The 16280-nt window shown below is 38.1% G+C and overlaps 1 protein-coding gene across 1 annotated transcript in view; it reads left to right on the top strand.

Moving 5' to 3' along the window:
* The first annotated feature begins 447 nt into the window (after positions 1–447).
* Positions 448–16280, top strand: part of LOC134669766 (dystrophin-like) — a 428308-nt gene continuing 412475 nt past the window's right edge. Inside the window, exon 1 of the mRNA XM_063527396.1 lies at positions 448–1284. Within this exon, the coding sequence (XP_063383466.1) occupies positions 481–1284 (804 nt within the window). The 5' untranslated portion in view covers positions 448–480. The remainder of the gene's footprint in view (positions 1285–16280) is intronic.

The raw sequence follows: 16280 nt of genomic DNA, 5'->3' as shown, positions 1-16280 counted from the left end.
GGTTGGTACAGTTATATTTGTACTGATACTTCAAACATAATGAAAGATATTTTCAGCTTTCATTCCCCGAACCGAGCCGTAAATATCGCACCGAAACATTGATCCGAACATTCTAAATATGCAAGCTTGACACTCAAACATAGCGATGGAGATTAATTCTGTGCGTGGCCCTTTTGTATGTAAATATGCATTACAGTAATAGGGGGCGTAATTTAAAAGAGTAGGTTGCGATATTTCAAAATTCAACTTGTGAACTCATCGCAAAGCGATGTAACGGCATAATCCGAAAGCGGCGAAAAGCGGATTTGTAAATGTAAAAAGTTTTCCTTTCTCCGACCTTTTGCAAGTGTTTAGATACAAACAATTCATCCCGCAAACGTGTCGCCCCCCGCGGGCCCGAATAAAACTTGCAGATGTAAATTTAATCTCCGAACGAAACTTCAAAAACCGAACGGAACTTTTCACGATCCAAAACACGAGATGCGCGGGGTTGCAACGGCGCGTCAGTCTAGCGGCGGCCGTCGCGCGGGGCGGACGTCGCGATGTGAGATCGTGCCGGCCGCAGCCATGACCGAGGGGGCGGGCAGGCCTCGGCCCGCGCCGCCCCGGAAGCCCGACTCGCTCGCCTTGAGTTGGCCGCGCTGGGACGATCCCCCGCCTCCGGCCCCCGAGCCTAACAAGCCCGGCCCGTCGCCTCTCAACGACGATTTCGGCGGCTTCTGTCCATACACACCCCCGAACCCGATCGTGACCGAGACTGTGTCGCGCCGCAGGCCGCCGCCGCCTCGGCGGCCGCATAGTGTCGTTTCCCCGCGTCCGTTGAAGCAGTTAGCGACTAGGCCCCACTCTATAGGTGCCATCGAAGATGAGTGGCCCTCGGTGCCGCTGCTGCAGCCTGTGCCGCGGCGGCCGCGGCCGGCGACCAGCCTGTCGACGCTGCCGCGCGCTTACAATATACCCGCGTCGAGGAGTGACTATCAGTTGCAGCGGCCGGCGATTATGACGAATGGTTACGGCGCGGTGCCGCCGGCGGCGTCGCGGCGGTTGTCGCTGCCGGGGCAGCCTGCTCAGGCCCCACCAAAGCCTTCCGCTACGTTCCACGGGCTGTCGGCTCTCATGGGGCCGTACCCGGCCCTCGGCACCCCCGGGACGCCGAGCACCCCGGCGGCGGTGCGTGAGGCCGTCCGCCACCTGCTGATGCAGCCGCGCAACGGCTTCCCGATCATGGACCACAAGCTCTCCCTCTTCATCGAGATTCTCGACGCTCAGGAGAAATTCTCGCAGGTGAATAAAGTCTTAAGTGACTCGTCAATGCAAATTGTTCGTGTCGTGCGCTCGATCATCGATCTCGATTGTTTTCGAAAACTTTTATCGAATAACAAACATTTTGAGGAAGTCTCCCGGCGTTGTTTTTATACATTTTGCGGAGTTTTGCAATAATGAGGTACAAGATAAATTTTCGATGTCATATTTGCATAATGATTAAGTTGAGTGAGTTATTTCTCTTTGGAAATTTTAGACGAAAACTTGGTAGTGAAATGGAAATATTAAATCTGGTTGGAAGGCGACGGCTGTATTCAATTAAAGGCCGTTTCATCGGGCGCTCTCTTGACCCGATTTTTCCGCTTTTGTTTCAATACAATAAGACAGCGGCGACGCGAAATGTGAGAGATTTTGAAAGAGGTATGAAAACGTTGTACAATACGAGGTTTGGAACTAAAGTGCAGGTCGTAGAGGCGCTACGAGTAGTGGCTACGACGCGTAGGCCGCTACGGACAATGGATGTTATACTTTACTCGAAACTACGCGCGTTAAGGCTTTTTGCTGGCAACCAATATAAAACGTGGGTCAAACATATTAAACAATGAATACAAACTTGTAGTTTATATATTGATCGATGAATAACGGAATACGAAAAAAGGAAATCACAATTTATCATAAGCGATTCATCACGACCTATGAGCAGATATAAAACAATGATAGAACATTTTTTGTATCATTTGTTATTCCCAAAAAACATGCGACAAAAATTTAATACAATTGATTTCATATGTGAAGTTTATTAAATATGTTTTTGAATAAACGTCACTTTTGATTCTGGCATATCCGATCCATATCGTATCTTTAGAAAGTTTTGGACATATCTTATAATTCGAATCAGGCCAAAACTCGTTGTCTGCGTACACTGCCGGCAAAACCAAACGTTAAGTAATGCAGGGGCACGGGCATGTGCGCTATACTCGTGCGCGGATCGTGTTAAGCTGCACTCACCAACCTCACGATCACGTACACATATGGCACGTACCTATAATTTCAATATCGCACTTTATAATAGAGATACAGTTGGCATCAATAGTACAGTATGAGACAACGCACGAAAAGTATCTGTCAGCCAAAATTAAACTGTACAGTTCGCATTCATGTTAAAAATATAACCAAATAATACAAAATTCATTAAATAATCAGTTATGTCAAATGTCAACCAAAACATAAACCTACATAATAAGAATCTACAAAGTCAGTTTAAAATTATGTAAGTAGGTAGCAATTAGGAATAATATAAAAAAATTCAACAGATATTCAACAGCAAACCCAGTGAAAAACTTAAAAAAGCTTAACATGATAAAGCTATTAAAATATCACGATAAAATATAACGTGTATTTTAACCATGAATATCTCAAAAATGCAGGCCATATTATTACCAATGGCAGGTGTTGAAACCAATATAGTGCTGCATTCAGTTTTTTTACACTAATGGCTTTTACGGAAGAATTTGGGTTCGTTTTTTCGCGCTATTTTTGGACGTATTGCCTTTCGTTTTGGTACTAAAATAGCAAAATTTCTGTAGGCATTTTAATGGTTTATGCGTAGCAATTTAATTGCGAAGTATTTTGTTTTATTGGGTGTTTACGAAAGATGTATGCAAGCTGTATTTAGTAGTGACTCGGTTTTGTAGATTCATTTATCGCGTTTTTCAAATTATACGTACAAGTTATCGCAAAAAAATGTCAGTTTAGTCCACTTAGTATGTCACTATAGCTAGACATAACCTGTATCGCGTTCAGTATACTTTTATTAATCTTAATATCTGGGAAACCGAGCTTTGCTCGGAAAACATCTAAAAACTCAAAAGCCTTTTTCCAGAGATAACACCTAGCTAGATCGATTTATCGCCCATGAAAACCCCTATACATTACTACTTTTGGTACTAAATACTACCCTGATTTGATATAAACCTGTTTTGATTGTCAATGTATCGAAATAAAATTTGCCGACTAGTTGATCCAAACTGAACGCGACGCTCTGTATTTATTTATAGCAATCTCTAAAACATTATTATTAATCCTTTAAAGTACTCGCAACCACTTTACAAACCTACAGTTGTAAGAGCTGTAGTGTGCTTATATACAGCGCTTTCAGCCTTCGGCTGTAAAGGCGTTATTTACGACATAAGCTGCTTATTACCATCGGCTGTGCATACACTACAATACAATACATTTACAGACCTTATGGCTTTGGAATAAGGTTTATGAATGGTTAGTGTGTATAGAGACCGGATGTATTTATTACCACTAGCGAATGTTCACCAGAATATGCGACCTATGGTTATAGATCGTTGTTAGGTACCTACCTAAGTGACCGATCCCGCCCTTTTTTTGCGTTTATGTACGGTGTGTGGGACTTGCCGCTCCTGGCAAGAGAGGGGAAGAATTTGGGGCCAATCCTGCCCTGCTCTGGACCTAGGAGGCTAACCAGTCAACTTCCTCCTGACACTATTGATGATACTTATGTTGAACTAGCGACCTGCCCCGACTTCGCACGGGTTACACATAACCTTAACAGGATATACACCTACACCTTCCTCAAGAATCACTCAGGCCCCGTGCATGAACTATAGGGGGAAGCATAGAACCCGTCAGATTTTTGGTACAAAGCCGAAATGTGTCGTTTATGCTTCCGATGTAGCCCACAAGATGGCAAAACCTACTATGCACAAGGTAACGTACCGATGAGAACGGTAGGTGGTAGCACTTTCTTTGGCAATGTACATGTGCACATAATGCAGACCGATTCTGGCCATAAGATGGCAGACCCTCCAATGCGCACGGTCCCTATTGATATGTGAAAACCGCATGAAAATCCGTTGAGTAGTTTTTGAGTTTATCGCGAACATACATATACACCAACGGATAGACGCGGTGGTGGATTTTGTTTTATAAGGTGTAGTAATGGTGCGAGGCGATCGCTTTGTACGCATTGGGAATAATAACAGAGATAGGGGTATCTGGGATTTTAGTTCGCAATAAATATTATGTCGTTTGTTCGCGAATTTCTGCAGCAGAAGGTTCTAAATGGTCATTAAAAGTTGAGTATTTGTGCAGTCGGTATACGCTTTTAAATGCATTTATGCTGTACTCGAATGCATGGGAGCTAACGCAAAGTTGCAAAAAATTTATTTACACAAAAAAAAATTAGCCAAACCAGTTGAGTTTTTAAACTAATAACTAAAATTAAGTAGTAAATAAAAAAGAGTCAGTTGAGTACCCTAATTTTGTTGTTATACGTAAATCGACCTGTTAGTTAACACTTAGTTCACAAGTCAGAAGTTTCGTGTAGGTAAGTTGTGAAGAAATATTCTGTTTATGTTATGTAAACATTTCTTTTAGTGTAATATTTAAATTTTTCCTGTTTAGTAAAGCATACAAATTACTGGAGTGATTCATAGACCGGTTATATTTTATATAAGTACTTACATTTAATTCGCAAGCTCGTTTTTTTAATCTTCATTAAATAGATATCACACCGAATCATCACACAGTTCTGCGTGTTAGCAAGTACCATAGAATGTCACTTTACCTAAAATAACTCCTTTTAATTTATAGTAATCAAAGATTTTTTTGAACAATTTAAATTTATCAATTTCTATAAATTGCAATCGTAATGTTAACTAAAACGTCAAGTTGTCATAACATTGGCGAAACCTTTAAAAAAATATTTTAATTTCATTAAGGGCCGATTTTTCGATTACTGTTTAACTCGTCCGATAACTGGGCTCAACACAGTCAAAATAAAATTGTTTGCAAAGTGTGACGTCCCCAAAAGCCTTCATTAATTTCCGGTAGAGCCTTAATAAACTCCGTCGGACGCTCTCGGTAAGCCTTCGCCAGAAATAGCCGGGTTCGATTCCCAATTGGGTCAATTTGCGAAATTGATTCGTCTAAATTGTTTCGGTTCTGATACTGACGAGTAGCTGCCAATTTTAGGATTTTTTTCGTAAAAAGCTAGTTAAATGAAAAAAATTACGTATGATTGTATCATATTGGACTTGCGTATAAAACGCATGTATAAAGCAGAAACCAGATACGCTTTTCAGATAGATTTCCGTACATGGACCCGCCTGTTGCCTATCACTATTGCACGCGCATACTATTATATTGCTGTCCCGCCCATGACGCCGGCTGTCTATGTGTATGTGTATATGTACAAGTTTGACAGCAATATATTAGATGTAACATTTTTCTCTTCTCATATATTTATTTATTTAAACTTTAGTGCACAAAACAAAAATAATGTACAAATGGCGAACTTAATGCCTAATGGCATTTTCTACCAGTCAACCATCGTCACCATATAATAAATACTAAGCATCTTTCGAGAAGAGACTCATCACTATTATTAGCTATAATAGAAGATTCGCGAAAAATGCGGCGATTAGTGGATAGCTCCTGTGATAGAGCCAATTTTCTTTACGCAATTTTCGGGGTGTCCTCAAGTCAAAATTGTTCAGTATGAGCCATATTTTCACCACATGAAATATGGCTCCATTTTGAAAAAAAAAATCATCTTTTCTCTAAAACAATTACTTTAGTGTGCTGCTGTTACGAATAATTGCACCGTTTATTACTACCGGCGACATTTGTGTGGTATGATGATGATTGATAAAAACTATCCTATATCTTTTCTCAGGCTTCAAACTATCTCCATACCTTTAATCTTTATTTACTTAAATCAGTGCAGAGCGCTAAAAGCGAGATATAACAGTTACAATATTTGTAGGGTTTACTAACTAACGTGCATGCTACGACAGCAAATATATGTAGTACCTAAACGTATGTCACTCATGCCGATGGCTCCCATCTTCCTCAGTCCGGCTTACTATTTGTGCAGTTACCTCCGATCTTGTTTGTTACTGCGCCAAGCAAAACAAGGCACGCAGTGATCCATTGATAGCGCGAGCGTAGGCGAGACCAGTATATCGAGACCTAAAGGGGCCCACTGATTAACAGTCCGCCGGACGGTATCGGCCTGTCAGTTAGAACAAAATTTTGACAGTTCCGAACAACTGACAGGCCGATACCGTCCGGCGGACTGTTAATCAGTGGGCCCCTTAAGATATCACTACACCTTGTAAAACAAAGGCCCCCGCCGCGTCTGTCTGTTTGTATGTTTATTCGCGATGAACTCAAAAATTACTAAACGCATTATCATGCGGTTTTCACCTATCTATAGAGTGATTCTTGAGGAAGGTTTAGGTGTGCAATTTGTTAACCCGTGCGAAGTCGGGGCGGGTTGTTAGTACATATTAATATGTAGTCAAACCACGGTCACCAGTGTCACCACTTAGATTTTATTAATCTCAAGTCTTATGTGGAACTCAAGAATTATATTATGAGTCTTAGTATACTAAACCCTTAAAATATTTTTTTTATTTTTAGTTGAATTTATTTCTGGCCTGATTCGAACCAATAAGGGTAAATGTCGTTGACTCGCCCGTGCTCGGTAAGCATTGGGAATAGTAACCCAGGAGAGGGGTAATTAGAACAGAGCTGCAAGACGTCGTCGGACGTAGTGAAACCTCTTCGGCGAAATAACCAATTTGAAATTAATGTTTCTCTACTTGCAGCACATTGGATACGTGCTTACTTTGTTGTTAGGAAATAAAATAAAGAAATAGAACTGTATGCATTTCCATGAATACGTCTTTTGATGCTAGGTACGGTCACAGACTTTAGTTGTTGTTGTTGGTTAAATCTAATTTGTTTGTCAATACTATAATGCTATGACATTTCCGATGTAAAGTAAACCCTAAAAAAACTCAACAATTAAAGTCCGTGACTGTATCTACTATACAATTTTTTAATAGTCTTATTTATACGTAGTATCTTGCTTTCTCCACTCGACCCTGTCTATTGTATTTTACAATCCGAGTAAAATGCATCCCACCGCCCGCCATCTCCTTATCGGTCTGCCTGCACCCCGGCTTGCACCATCTGTTGTGTTTCGTGGGTCCTACTCAGGAACCATTCTGGCCCACCTCTCCGGGCGAATGCGGCAGACATGTCCAGCCCATTCCCACTTAAGGTAACCAGTACCTAACCACCACCCTTAAACCACTAAACTAGGTCAGGAAATGAATGCTCAAAAAACGTTGTAGGGGGAAATGCTAGGAACACAATTTTTGACTCCGTAACTTTGTTTGGACTAGTTAGGAGGTGAACATATCAAAAGTCCCCGGCTGTAGCCCCACTGCTGGGGGGTAGAGGGGGGTAAGAAGGTCGAATTTTTCGGTTTTTCATTGATATCTTGGAAACTTTGCGTCTTAGCGACATGACTACTAAGACAAACCGAAAGCTGATAAAATTAGTTACAAGTTTTATCCAGTCAAGTTTTTCGATATCATGAATAGTTTTTGAGATACCCGCTCTTGAAAGTTTGTCTCAGTAGTCATGTCGCTAAGACGCAAAGTTTCCAAGATATAAGTGAAAAACCGAAAAATGAGACCTTCTTTCCCCCCTCTACCCCCCAGCACCGGGGCTACGGCCGGGGACTTTTGATATGTTCACCTCCTAACTAGTCCAAACAAAGTTACGTAGTCAAAAATTGTGTTCCTAGCATTTCCCTCTATAACTTCTTATTGCTTGGCCTAAACCCAATATGTATCAGTTTTTAACAGGAAATGGGTAGTCGTGTTGAAGTTTTTGAACTTTGTTAACGGAAAACTTACGAGTAATTATACCGGGTATGTCCTGTAATATGAGCAAAAAATTAAACTGTAGGCTGAACTCCTCATACTGACCAACATTAGTTCAGCGACTTTTAAAAATAACTTGCATTTAGATTTTTAATACACTTTAAAGTTTATTCTAAGACGCAATGTATTGCGAATTTTGTCATGTTTAATGCATGACAAGCAACGTTAATCACAATGATAATGGCGTCCATTGAAGATAATATTTATTTTGTATGAAAAATAGGATAGGAAGTCTAAAGACTTCATAATTTTTTAAAGTTGTTGAACAAAAGTATCACCGTTTGAGGAGTACAATCTATGTTTAAATTATTTGCTCGTGTTACAGGCCACACCCGGTATATTTATGTTATGACGTACGCCCCCAGTAGTGTGTTAACGTGTTTATTATTTCACCGTCATCAACATCATATCGCACGTCTCAAACTTTATACCTACTTCTAGTTTCTGAACTTCTACCTCAACTAATGTTCAACTTTTGCAGCCAAACGGCACCTCGTGTGTTATTTTATTTCTATACATTTGATCTGTTATTATGTTAGAGTCTGGCTACTGAAATTTTACCTAAATTATTGGCGGGAAATTCAAAAAATCTTGGGCTGGTCACACTTTGTGTAGTAGGAATTATAGTTTTGATACTAGACAATATCTTTGATATTCTGTGCACAAATAAGGTACCTAAGGAAATAAGCTAAATAAACGTTTAAGTGCACTCAAAGTCAGCTCACATAATTTCTACCACTATTTAAAGTACAGTCAACGACAAACACACATGTTTACGTTCCAATATTTAGATTTTATAGATATTTTTCAGAACTTTTAATTTATCCGTTTCTTTATACACTTGTCCTATTTATGAGATTCAGGCATTAATAAATTCACGTACTTAATCAAAGTAATCGGCAAATGTTAGAACTAGTACTTAAAGTATCAAAATATTTATAGAGCACCAACCTCGTATTTTGTTTACATTTGGTTAGAAGTTATAAACATTGCACTTTTTCATTATACAACGCTACACGTCGACTTCGCACATTGTCGTAATTATTTACGAGCTTAAATAATAGTTTGTGAACCTCACTCAGCATAGAAATTATTAATATTATTTAAAATAAACCCCATAAAAACCGCAAACAATTTGAATGAATGACATAAATCGACAACTGACTTTTAGCTTTTTTTCAAATCATAGACAATTGGTGATACAACAACGAAATATCTGTCAACAATTTTTGGCTAGCCAGACTCTAGTTGATAAATTATACCAATAGTTTAAAAATAGTACCTACAGTCCGCGCTAAAGTAAAACTTAATTTTTAAGAGGGTGTGCAGATCAAGTTTCAAAACCTCACTCGCTTAGTTACTCTTGTTGCTGACTGTACTTCTTTACTGCAGAATTAGTATCCTGATACCAGTAAATAATAAGCGTCGTAGTTCCTTTCCACTTTAGGAACAAAATTTATATGAGAAAAAACCGAATATACGCTACAGTATCACCAGAAAGAGCCATTAATTAGTACTAATTAAGTCGTCTTTTTAAAACGAACTTTTGAGCTAAAAGCTCGATAGTATATACACTCGGAGCTCGGAGCCGTATTCAGATTTCAACGATATCAATATCTTTTCTCATTACGTCTCTATCACACACCTCTAGTGTGAAAAGGACGCATTGAATTTAGTATGATAAAGGTATTGTATTTCTGTATTTGAATATGTAGCCAACACGCCGTCCGCTCTGTCTGCCTGTATCCATATACCCATTTTCACTAATTTTAGGAGATACAGTTTCACTTTGCACTGTTTTGGTCATATTGCGTACAAATTATAGGGATTTTAGAAGAGTGGGAGTCTGTGTTTTCTATAAAAGTCATGTCTACGGTCGCTTGTGTCAATTATGACGTTTTTAGACAATGTTTTAAAAACTTCATGGACTTCGTCAAAATCAAAAATCAATTTTAGGTTACTCAGAGTAACTTTGTGCCTAGTTTTTAAATGCGCAAGTATGTTAACTTTATTCATAGTACCGTAAAATCAGGCAACTTTAGTCCACAACTTACAATTATTTTGGTCCAAAATCAAGTTCCAGTAAAATATGTATAAGTATTTTCACATTATGTTGAGTACTTATATAATATAGAAAGAGCAATATTAGTGTATCTAAGCTCCAAAATAAATGTAACGAGTACAAATCATAAAGGCTAATTAAGAATCGACGTTAAAAACTGGACCATAGATGTACTTAAGGACTATAGTTGACATGTCTAATTTACAAATATTAAGAAAGCCTATCCGAAATTCTAACCAACAAATTGATGATGATCTCATTTTGATCTCAATTTCATACAACTCGCCCCTGTATTTCGTTGTATATTTGATTCGGTCAAATTGTGTTTTTTGAAAAACTAATTATAGCCAGCATTCTATGAATGTAGTATGATACCTTTGGGTATGGTGCTTTACACACACTAGCGTCCCTCCCCCTCCCCCTGACGCAACCCCCCCTTTTAGCTTGAAATATGTCCCGGTTGAGAGTGTTTTTTGTTTTTTGGGGAAAGTATACAATATAGGAAAAAAGTGTCAATGAAAGAAATGTTCCCTATTAAATTCTTAACAAAAAAGGTTATATTCATTTTTTTGATACGACGCACCATATTGATGTTTTAGCTAGATGAACTTCGATAAAATTTTACCGTTGAAAAACTTGTTGAAGTTCAATATAACATAGTACGTGACAGTACTGAAAGAAATCTTCACGAAGAATAAGCTTGCAAGCTTATTCTCCGTATTAGTTTTATTTCAGTACTATCACGTACTAACTTATATTGAACTTCAACAAGTTAATACATGAATATGGTGAGTCTTACCAAAAAGTTGTATATAACCTTTTTTGTTTAAAATTTATTAAGGATTATTTCTTACCTTGACACTTTTTTCCTAACTCTAATACTTTTCTCAAAAATAAAAAAAAACCGTAAACCGGGACATATTTTAAGCTAAAAGGGGGGGTTGCGTCAGGGGGAGGGGGAGGGACGCTAGTGTGCGTAAAGCACCATACCCAAAGGTATCATACTACATTCATTGAATGCTGGCTATAATTTGTTTTTCTTGCTCATACATTAGAACATAATTTAACCGAATCAATTGGCAAGAGGAAAATGCGGTGCAAGAAAAGCAAAGATTTTATTAAAGTCAGATGCTATTTTGGTTTTAATTATTCCCCACAGGCATTACATTCACGCATTGGCTAATGCACATTTAACATGACACTACTTCCCTTTTCCGAATGAGTAACTCGTATTTCTGGCGGTCCCAGGTTCGATTCCCGTTGAGAATATATCTTCAGCAGCGAACAGAGAACACGGCAAATGCATTTGCTTGTTTAGTTCTAAAAATGTTTCTGAAAATGTCGCCTGCACTGTTTATAGTAATGTGGAAATGTGGCACGACTCTTGTTTATTATTTAAAATAAAGGTGCAATTTTATGAGTCTAGGAGCCCGGTTCTGATTTAAAACTTGTTACGGTTTTGAACTGGTTTTGATACGACCTTGTCACCTTGCTTGGCGCGCATCTCACGCACGACTTTCATTTCAGTCGAATAATTTACCATATTAGAACCTTTCTGAGAAGGAACTATTGGAGTTCTCGAGTGGAGACTGCGCATCAGCAAACGTAGCGTAGGACGCCCTCAGACTAGATGGAGCGATGACCTTCGCAAGGCGGCTGGCAAGAGCTGGATCAGAGTTGCCGCAAATAGTGCTCAATGGCGTGCAATAGGAGAGGCCTATGTCCAGCAGTGGACGAGAGTAGGCTGATGATGATGATGAGAAGGAACTCGGGATCTCGGTAAATGTCCAGAGAGTAGAGACTACGTCATGCCACACCTAACCGTAACTGGCATTGAAAGTTGGAATAAAGAGTTTATTTTTCAAGTATTGTATGACGATTCGTACTTCTCGTAATGTTTAAGAACATTGCGCGGGTATTCTCGGTCAAACCTTGACCCATAATGATTATATGTATGTAAATAAGTATTTTAAGAATTTTAAGAAAAATATGCCTAATCTTCACGTAACTTTACTTTTAGTAATGCAATTTCATGTATACATATAGCAGTAAAGCACGTGTGTGTCTTCTAAGGAAGCAGACACCACTGTAATATATTTGCAGAAAACGGCATTGTGCAAGGCATGCATTTATGAAATTTTACGATCGGGCCAATATAATCAACGTCATGAAAATGCCATACCATTGGAAATCTTTCTCAAGAAAAGTCGGGAAATTCTTGCTTCTGCAGTATTTTTACTGCACATTGATGTATTATGAACAGAGAGCCAATACAGTTGAGAACGTGTCCCGAGTTATTATATTAAACTCTTTCGTTTAACTTCCCTCTGGAAATTTATTGGTAGAAAAATGGAAGACGCTTAGTGGGTGGAAGGTTTTATTAAATGTACGGTAGGATTTATTGAAACGATTGAACTGTCATAACCTTAAAAAGCCTCGACAAGAAGCATTAGGTATTTATATAAAGTATTTTTAGAATTCTTAAATTTCTGTATGATTTTCAGTCATGAAAATCATGCTATAAATGTTTGTTAAAATTAAGAGGAAAACCTTAAAAAACATCTGAACAAAAGACGTAATCTCTGGCTTTATCTTTCTGTCCTGTGACCGCATTTTCGGTCAATATTATAAATATGAATAAGTGTTTTAATTTTACACCTTATTACAATGGAGTAAGACACAAAGGTGTAAGTATCACTTGTGCACGGGAATTATTAAAAAGATAAACCAAACCTGCGATCAAACGGACATTATTACTCGCGAACGCTCAAAGGATCGACTTTTGACGCCCTCCGGACCGAAAAGACAAGCAAAAGTAATTCCTGAAACGTATATAAACATCGGTTATAAAGCTTACTTGTTAAAAGTCATGACCCTGTCTTGCTAAATTCTTTGACCTGTTGATGTTTTTCTTGTGACAAAACTAGAAATCAAAAAGTAAATATTTCGGACCCTGGTATAGTCTTATGTTTTTAGTAAAACATTCAAATTAAAAGCTCTAAATACTTTCATGTCATGCCATACCCAGAATAGAAAGTTTCCGACAAATTGTCGATGCGACTATATTTCAATCTATAAAGCGGACGTCACTCCATATTTGCGAAGCAATTTAAAAAGGTTCGAAAACACGTACAGAGAATGTCTAATGACCCATTCAACATTTCTGTTAACTCACCACCAGCCAGAACTCCTTGGTCTTCGCCCCCCGTCGGCCCTCTTATTAAGTAGGTTTCTGAAGAGGGCCTCCTGGCAGAAGGTGTGTCAGGTTATGTTGGCTGCGGGTTACAAATTATGCCTAAACAAGTCCAGTGAGGCCGTCAGGGAAGACGAATGTGCTCCGGGTTGCTTCATAATTTGACAGAAATTTGCTTGATAACCATGTGTCCATTATGGAAACTTGATGTGAATTTGTGATAAAGAGGGCGGATTTGTGGATACTGGTTAATTTTACTAAATATATCTGCTTCAAAATTAGTTAGGGCTTATAAGTCTTCTTGTGAATTTATATTTAAGTCTTTACAAGCGAATACGCGTAATGGTATTGCCTTAAGCTGAAATGAATTAAGCTACTTTTTGTCTACTGCAGCATCCAGTGACGTACTAATCTACTTTGGTTATATTGGTAATATTTTGATTATACGTCGCAATATAACCTGCCTCCCACTCATTAAAGCTGCAATGCTCCAATGACGCCGAATAGTCCCAAAGAGTGTATCGATATCTACATCCCCTTTAATCTGACTTAACAACCACAACATATTTCCATTCATGTCACCTGTTGTAGGTATCTCACCAACGCTTCAATTTATCTGAGGAATATCTACATAAAGATAACGCTCGGTATATTTCTGCTTATTTGTGAACCGCCGACGAAACACCTGATTAAACATGTACAAAAGATATCTTTTACGCAAGGGTTTTGTGGGTTGAGTTTGATGAAGCTTACCCAGGTAGCCCATGGAATGACAGGCGTATATTCGTATTTATGATATGTTTGGGATAACAACAGTGCCTGCGTCGTTTATATTTTGAAGATCTGTGAAAAGGAGTAACATGTACCTACATAAATTTTTATTGCTCACCTGGATGTAAAAAATTGAGCAGTCTTTTTGCTGGAGGGCGACCTCTTCTATACAGTATTTAGGTACCTTAAAAAACCAGTAGAACACAGTCATAATAACGATACGTTTTAACCAATAACTTTTATTTTCTGTTTTTATGAATAAGTTGTAAAACGATTGCATGCAGTTATATGTTTGTGAAAGAGGGGTGACTTATATGTATTTTTCTTGATTTCAGGTACGTACTCAATATGTTTCAATATTTACCCACATCGAATCCAGCTGTAGGTAAGTAGAAAAAATCCTTTGGCTTTGGATTTGAGAGTGTCATCCAATAATACTTAAAAAAATACGTTCTTCACTAATAAAAATAACACTGAATTAGTGCACACTGTTTTAGATAATTGTTTTTTTTTTCATATGGAAGAGGTTATTGGCAATTTCAGACGCTTTGCATTTTACAGTCGATAATTTTATGAACAGTATTTCTTTATCTTAATGTCCTGTATACTCGTATACTCGTATTTCTTCATACTCTTTACGTGCTCGGTCTTCTAATTTCTCAATTACTTCCCTCCGTGTCACCGATATATTCATTGGATCCTGCATTGAATCTCGTTACCACGGCGGGCTGGTGTAATGCGAGTCATTACGTTACGAGCGTGTTTTACAAGTTGATATAATGCCGCAATTGTCGTCAATTTGCATGTAAGAATAGGGAACGTTCGTTGAATTGTTTATAGCATTTTTGCAAAATTGTCTTGTTAAATTTTTCCTGACGCGTGGTTTTTCTGAGTGTTTGCAGATCAAATGTAGAATCATTTTGGCTATGTATTTCGACTACGGTTGAATTAAGGATGTTGCTTTCGTTAACGATTTTTTATTACAGGACTTATTACAGTACCTTGTGGAAATCTAATAAATTTGAACTAAATATGCAATGAACTCTGTACTTATTTAATCGAAAAAACTCGATTTATTTGTAGCGAATTATAGAATTACAACGCATTAGATCTTAATCTGGATTAGCGGCATCAATCATAATTCTAATAGCCATCACTAAAGTTCTAAACATCTAAAGCAGATCTTCGACTTTAAAACTGTCAGCGTCACTTAATTTTAAATTCCGAATAATCACGTCACCCGTAATGGGGACACGGTTCCGTAACGCCTGAGTGACAAGAGTGGCGGCTTTCCCGCAAAAACCCGGGTTTTTTCTGAAAAACCTGACTTTTAGCGACATTAAAAATTGTTGCGAGTGGCGTTGGCCGGCGATTTTTTCTCAATTGACCTAATTACGCTAGGAGAAGTGGAGTTTTAAAATTATTTTTGTATTCATTCCATTAAAATGTCTCTTTTAGAAAAATGTATTGCAGTGATATATTTTAACAGTCTGTGTATAGTTCTTTTAATTTTTCTATGATTTTTTTTCTGCGTAACCTAATATCAGGAAAGCATTCATTTTGTTCTTGATGCTTATTTTGAATATTTTATATGTATAATCTATACGGTTCAACCATCATCGAAAGTTTTAGAAGACGATAAGCACTCACTAACACTCAAATCACTTTGTACGAAAGAGCAGCGTATAACTAGTGCAAAACATCTTGTGCTCTACTTGTAGAAGTTTCAAGCTCTGAATCATTAAGACCTAGGTCACGATATAACCTACTCGGGCAGAACTCCAGACGTAGTGTCTGTCTTTCACTTACCTTGAGTTTATGTTGATAATCAGAGTTTCAACTTCGTTAATCATGGTTTGATATTCCAACTTGATTCCATTTCTAATCAAAGTTTTTACGAATGATTTTTTGAATGATAAAGACCCTCTGTTGTTTACATCTACTTGCGGTGCTTTATTTTATATATCTTTTTCTTCATTTAGTTGAGCAATTTTATTGTATTCTATTCTATGATAAACTAAGGTAAATTAATGCAAATTTAGACCAAAGAGACTCATTCTGCTGGGAATATTCGGAAATTGATACTACCCAGAGGACTAAAATGTCAGACCAGGGGAAGGCCAATTAAGAGAGTCCTTTCAAAACAAGTCTTGAGACATTTGAAGCTCAGTTGTTGAATCAAGACTTTATGAATTGAATTTGTGTCTTTCACAATGCAAAA

Source organism: Cydia fagiglandana, chromosome 1, assembly GCF_963556715.1.
Source record: "Cydia fagiglandana chromosome 1, ilCydFagi1.1, whole genome shotgun sequence".
Lineage (NCBI taxonomy): Eukaryota > Metazoa > Arthropoda > Insecta > Lepidoptera > Tortricidae > Cydia > Cydia fagiglandana.
This window is presented reverse-complemented; position numbering and strand designations above follow the sequence as displayed.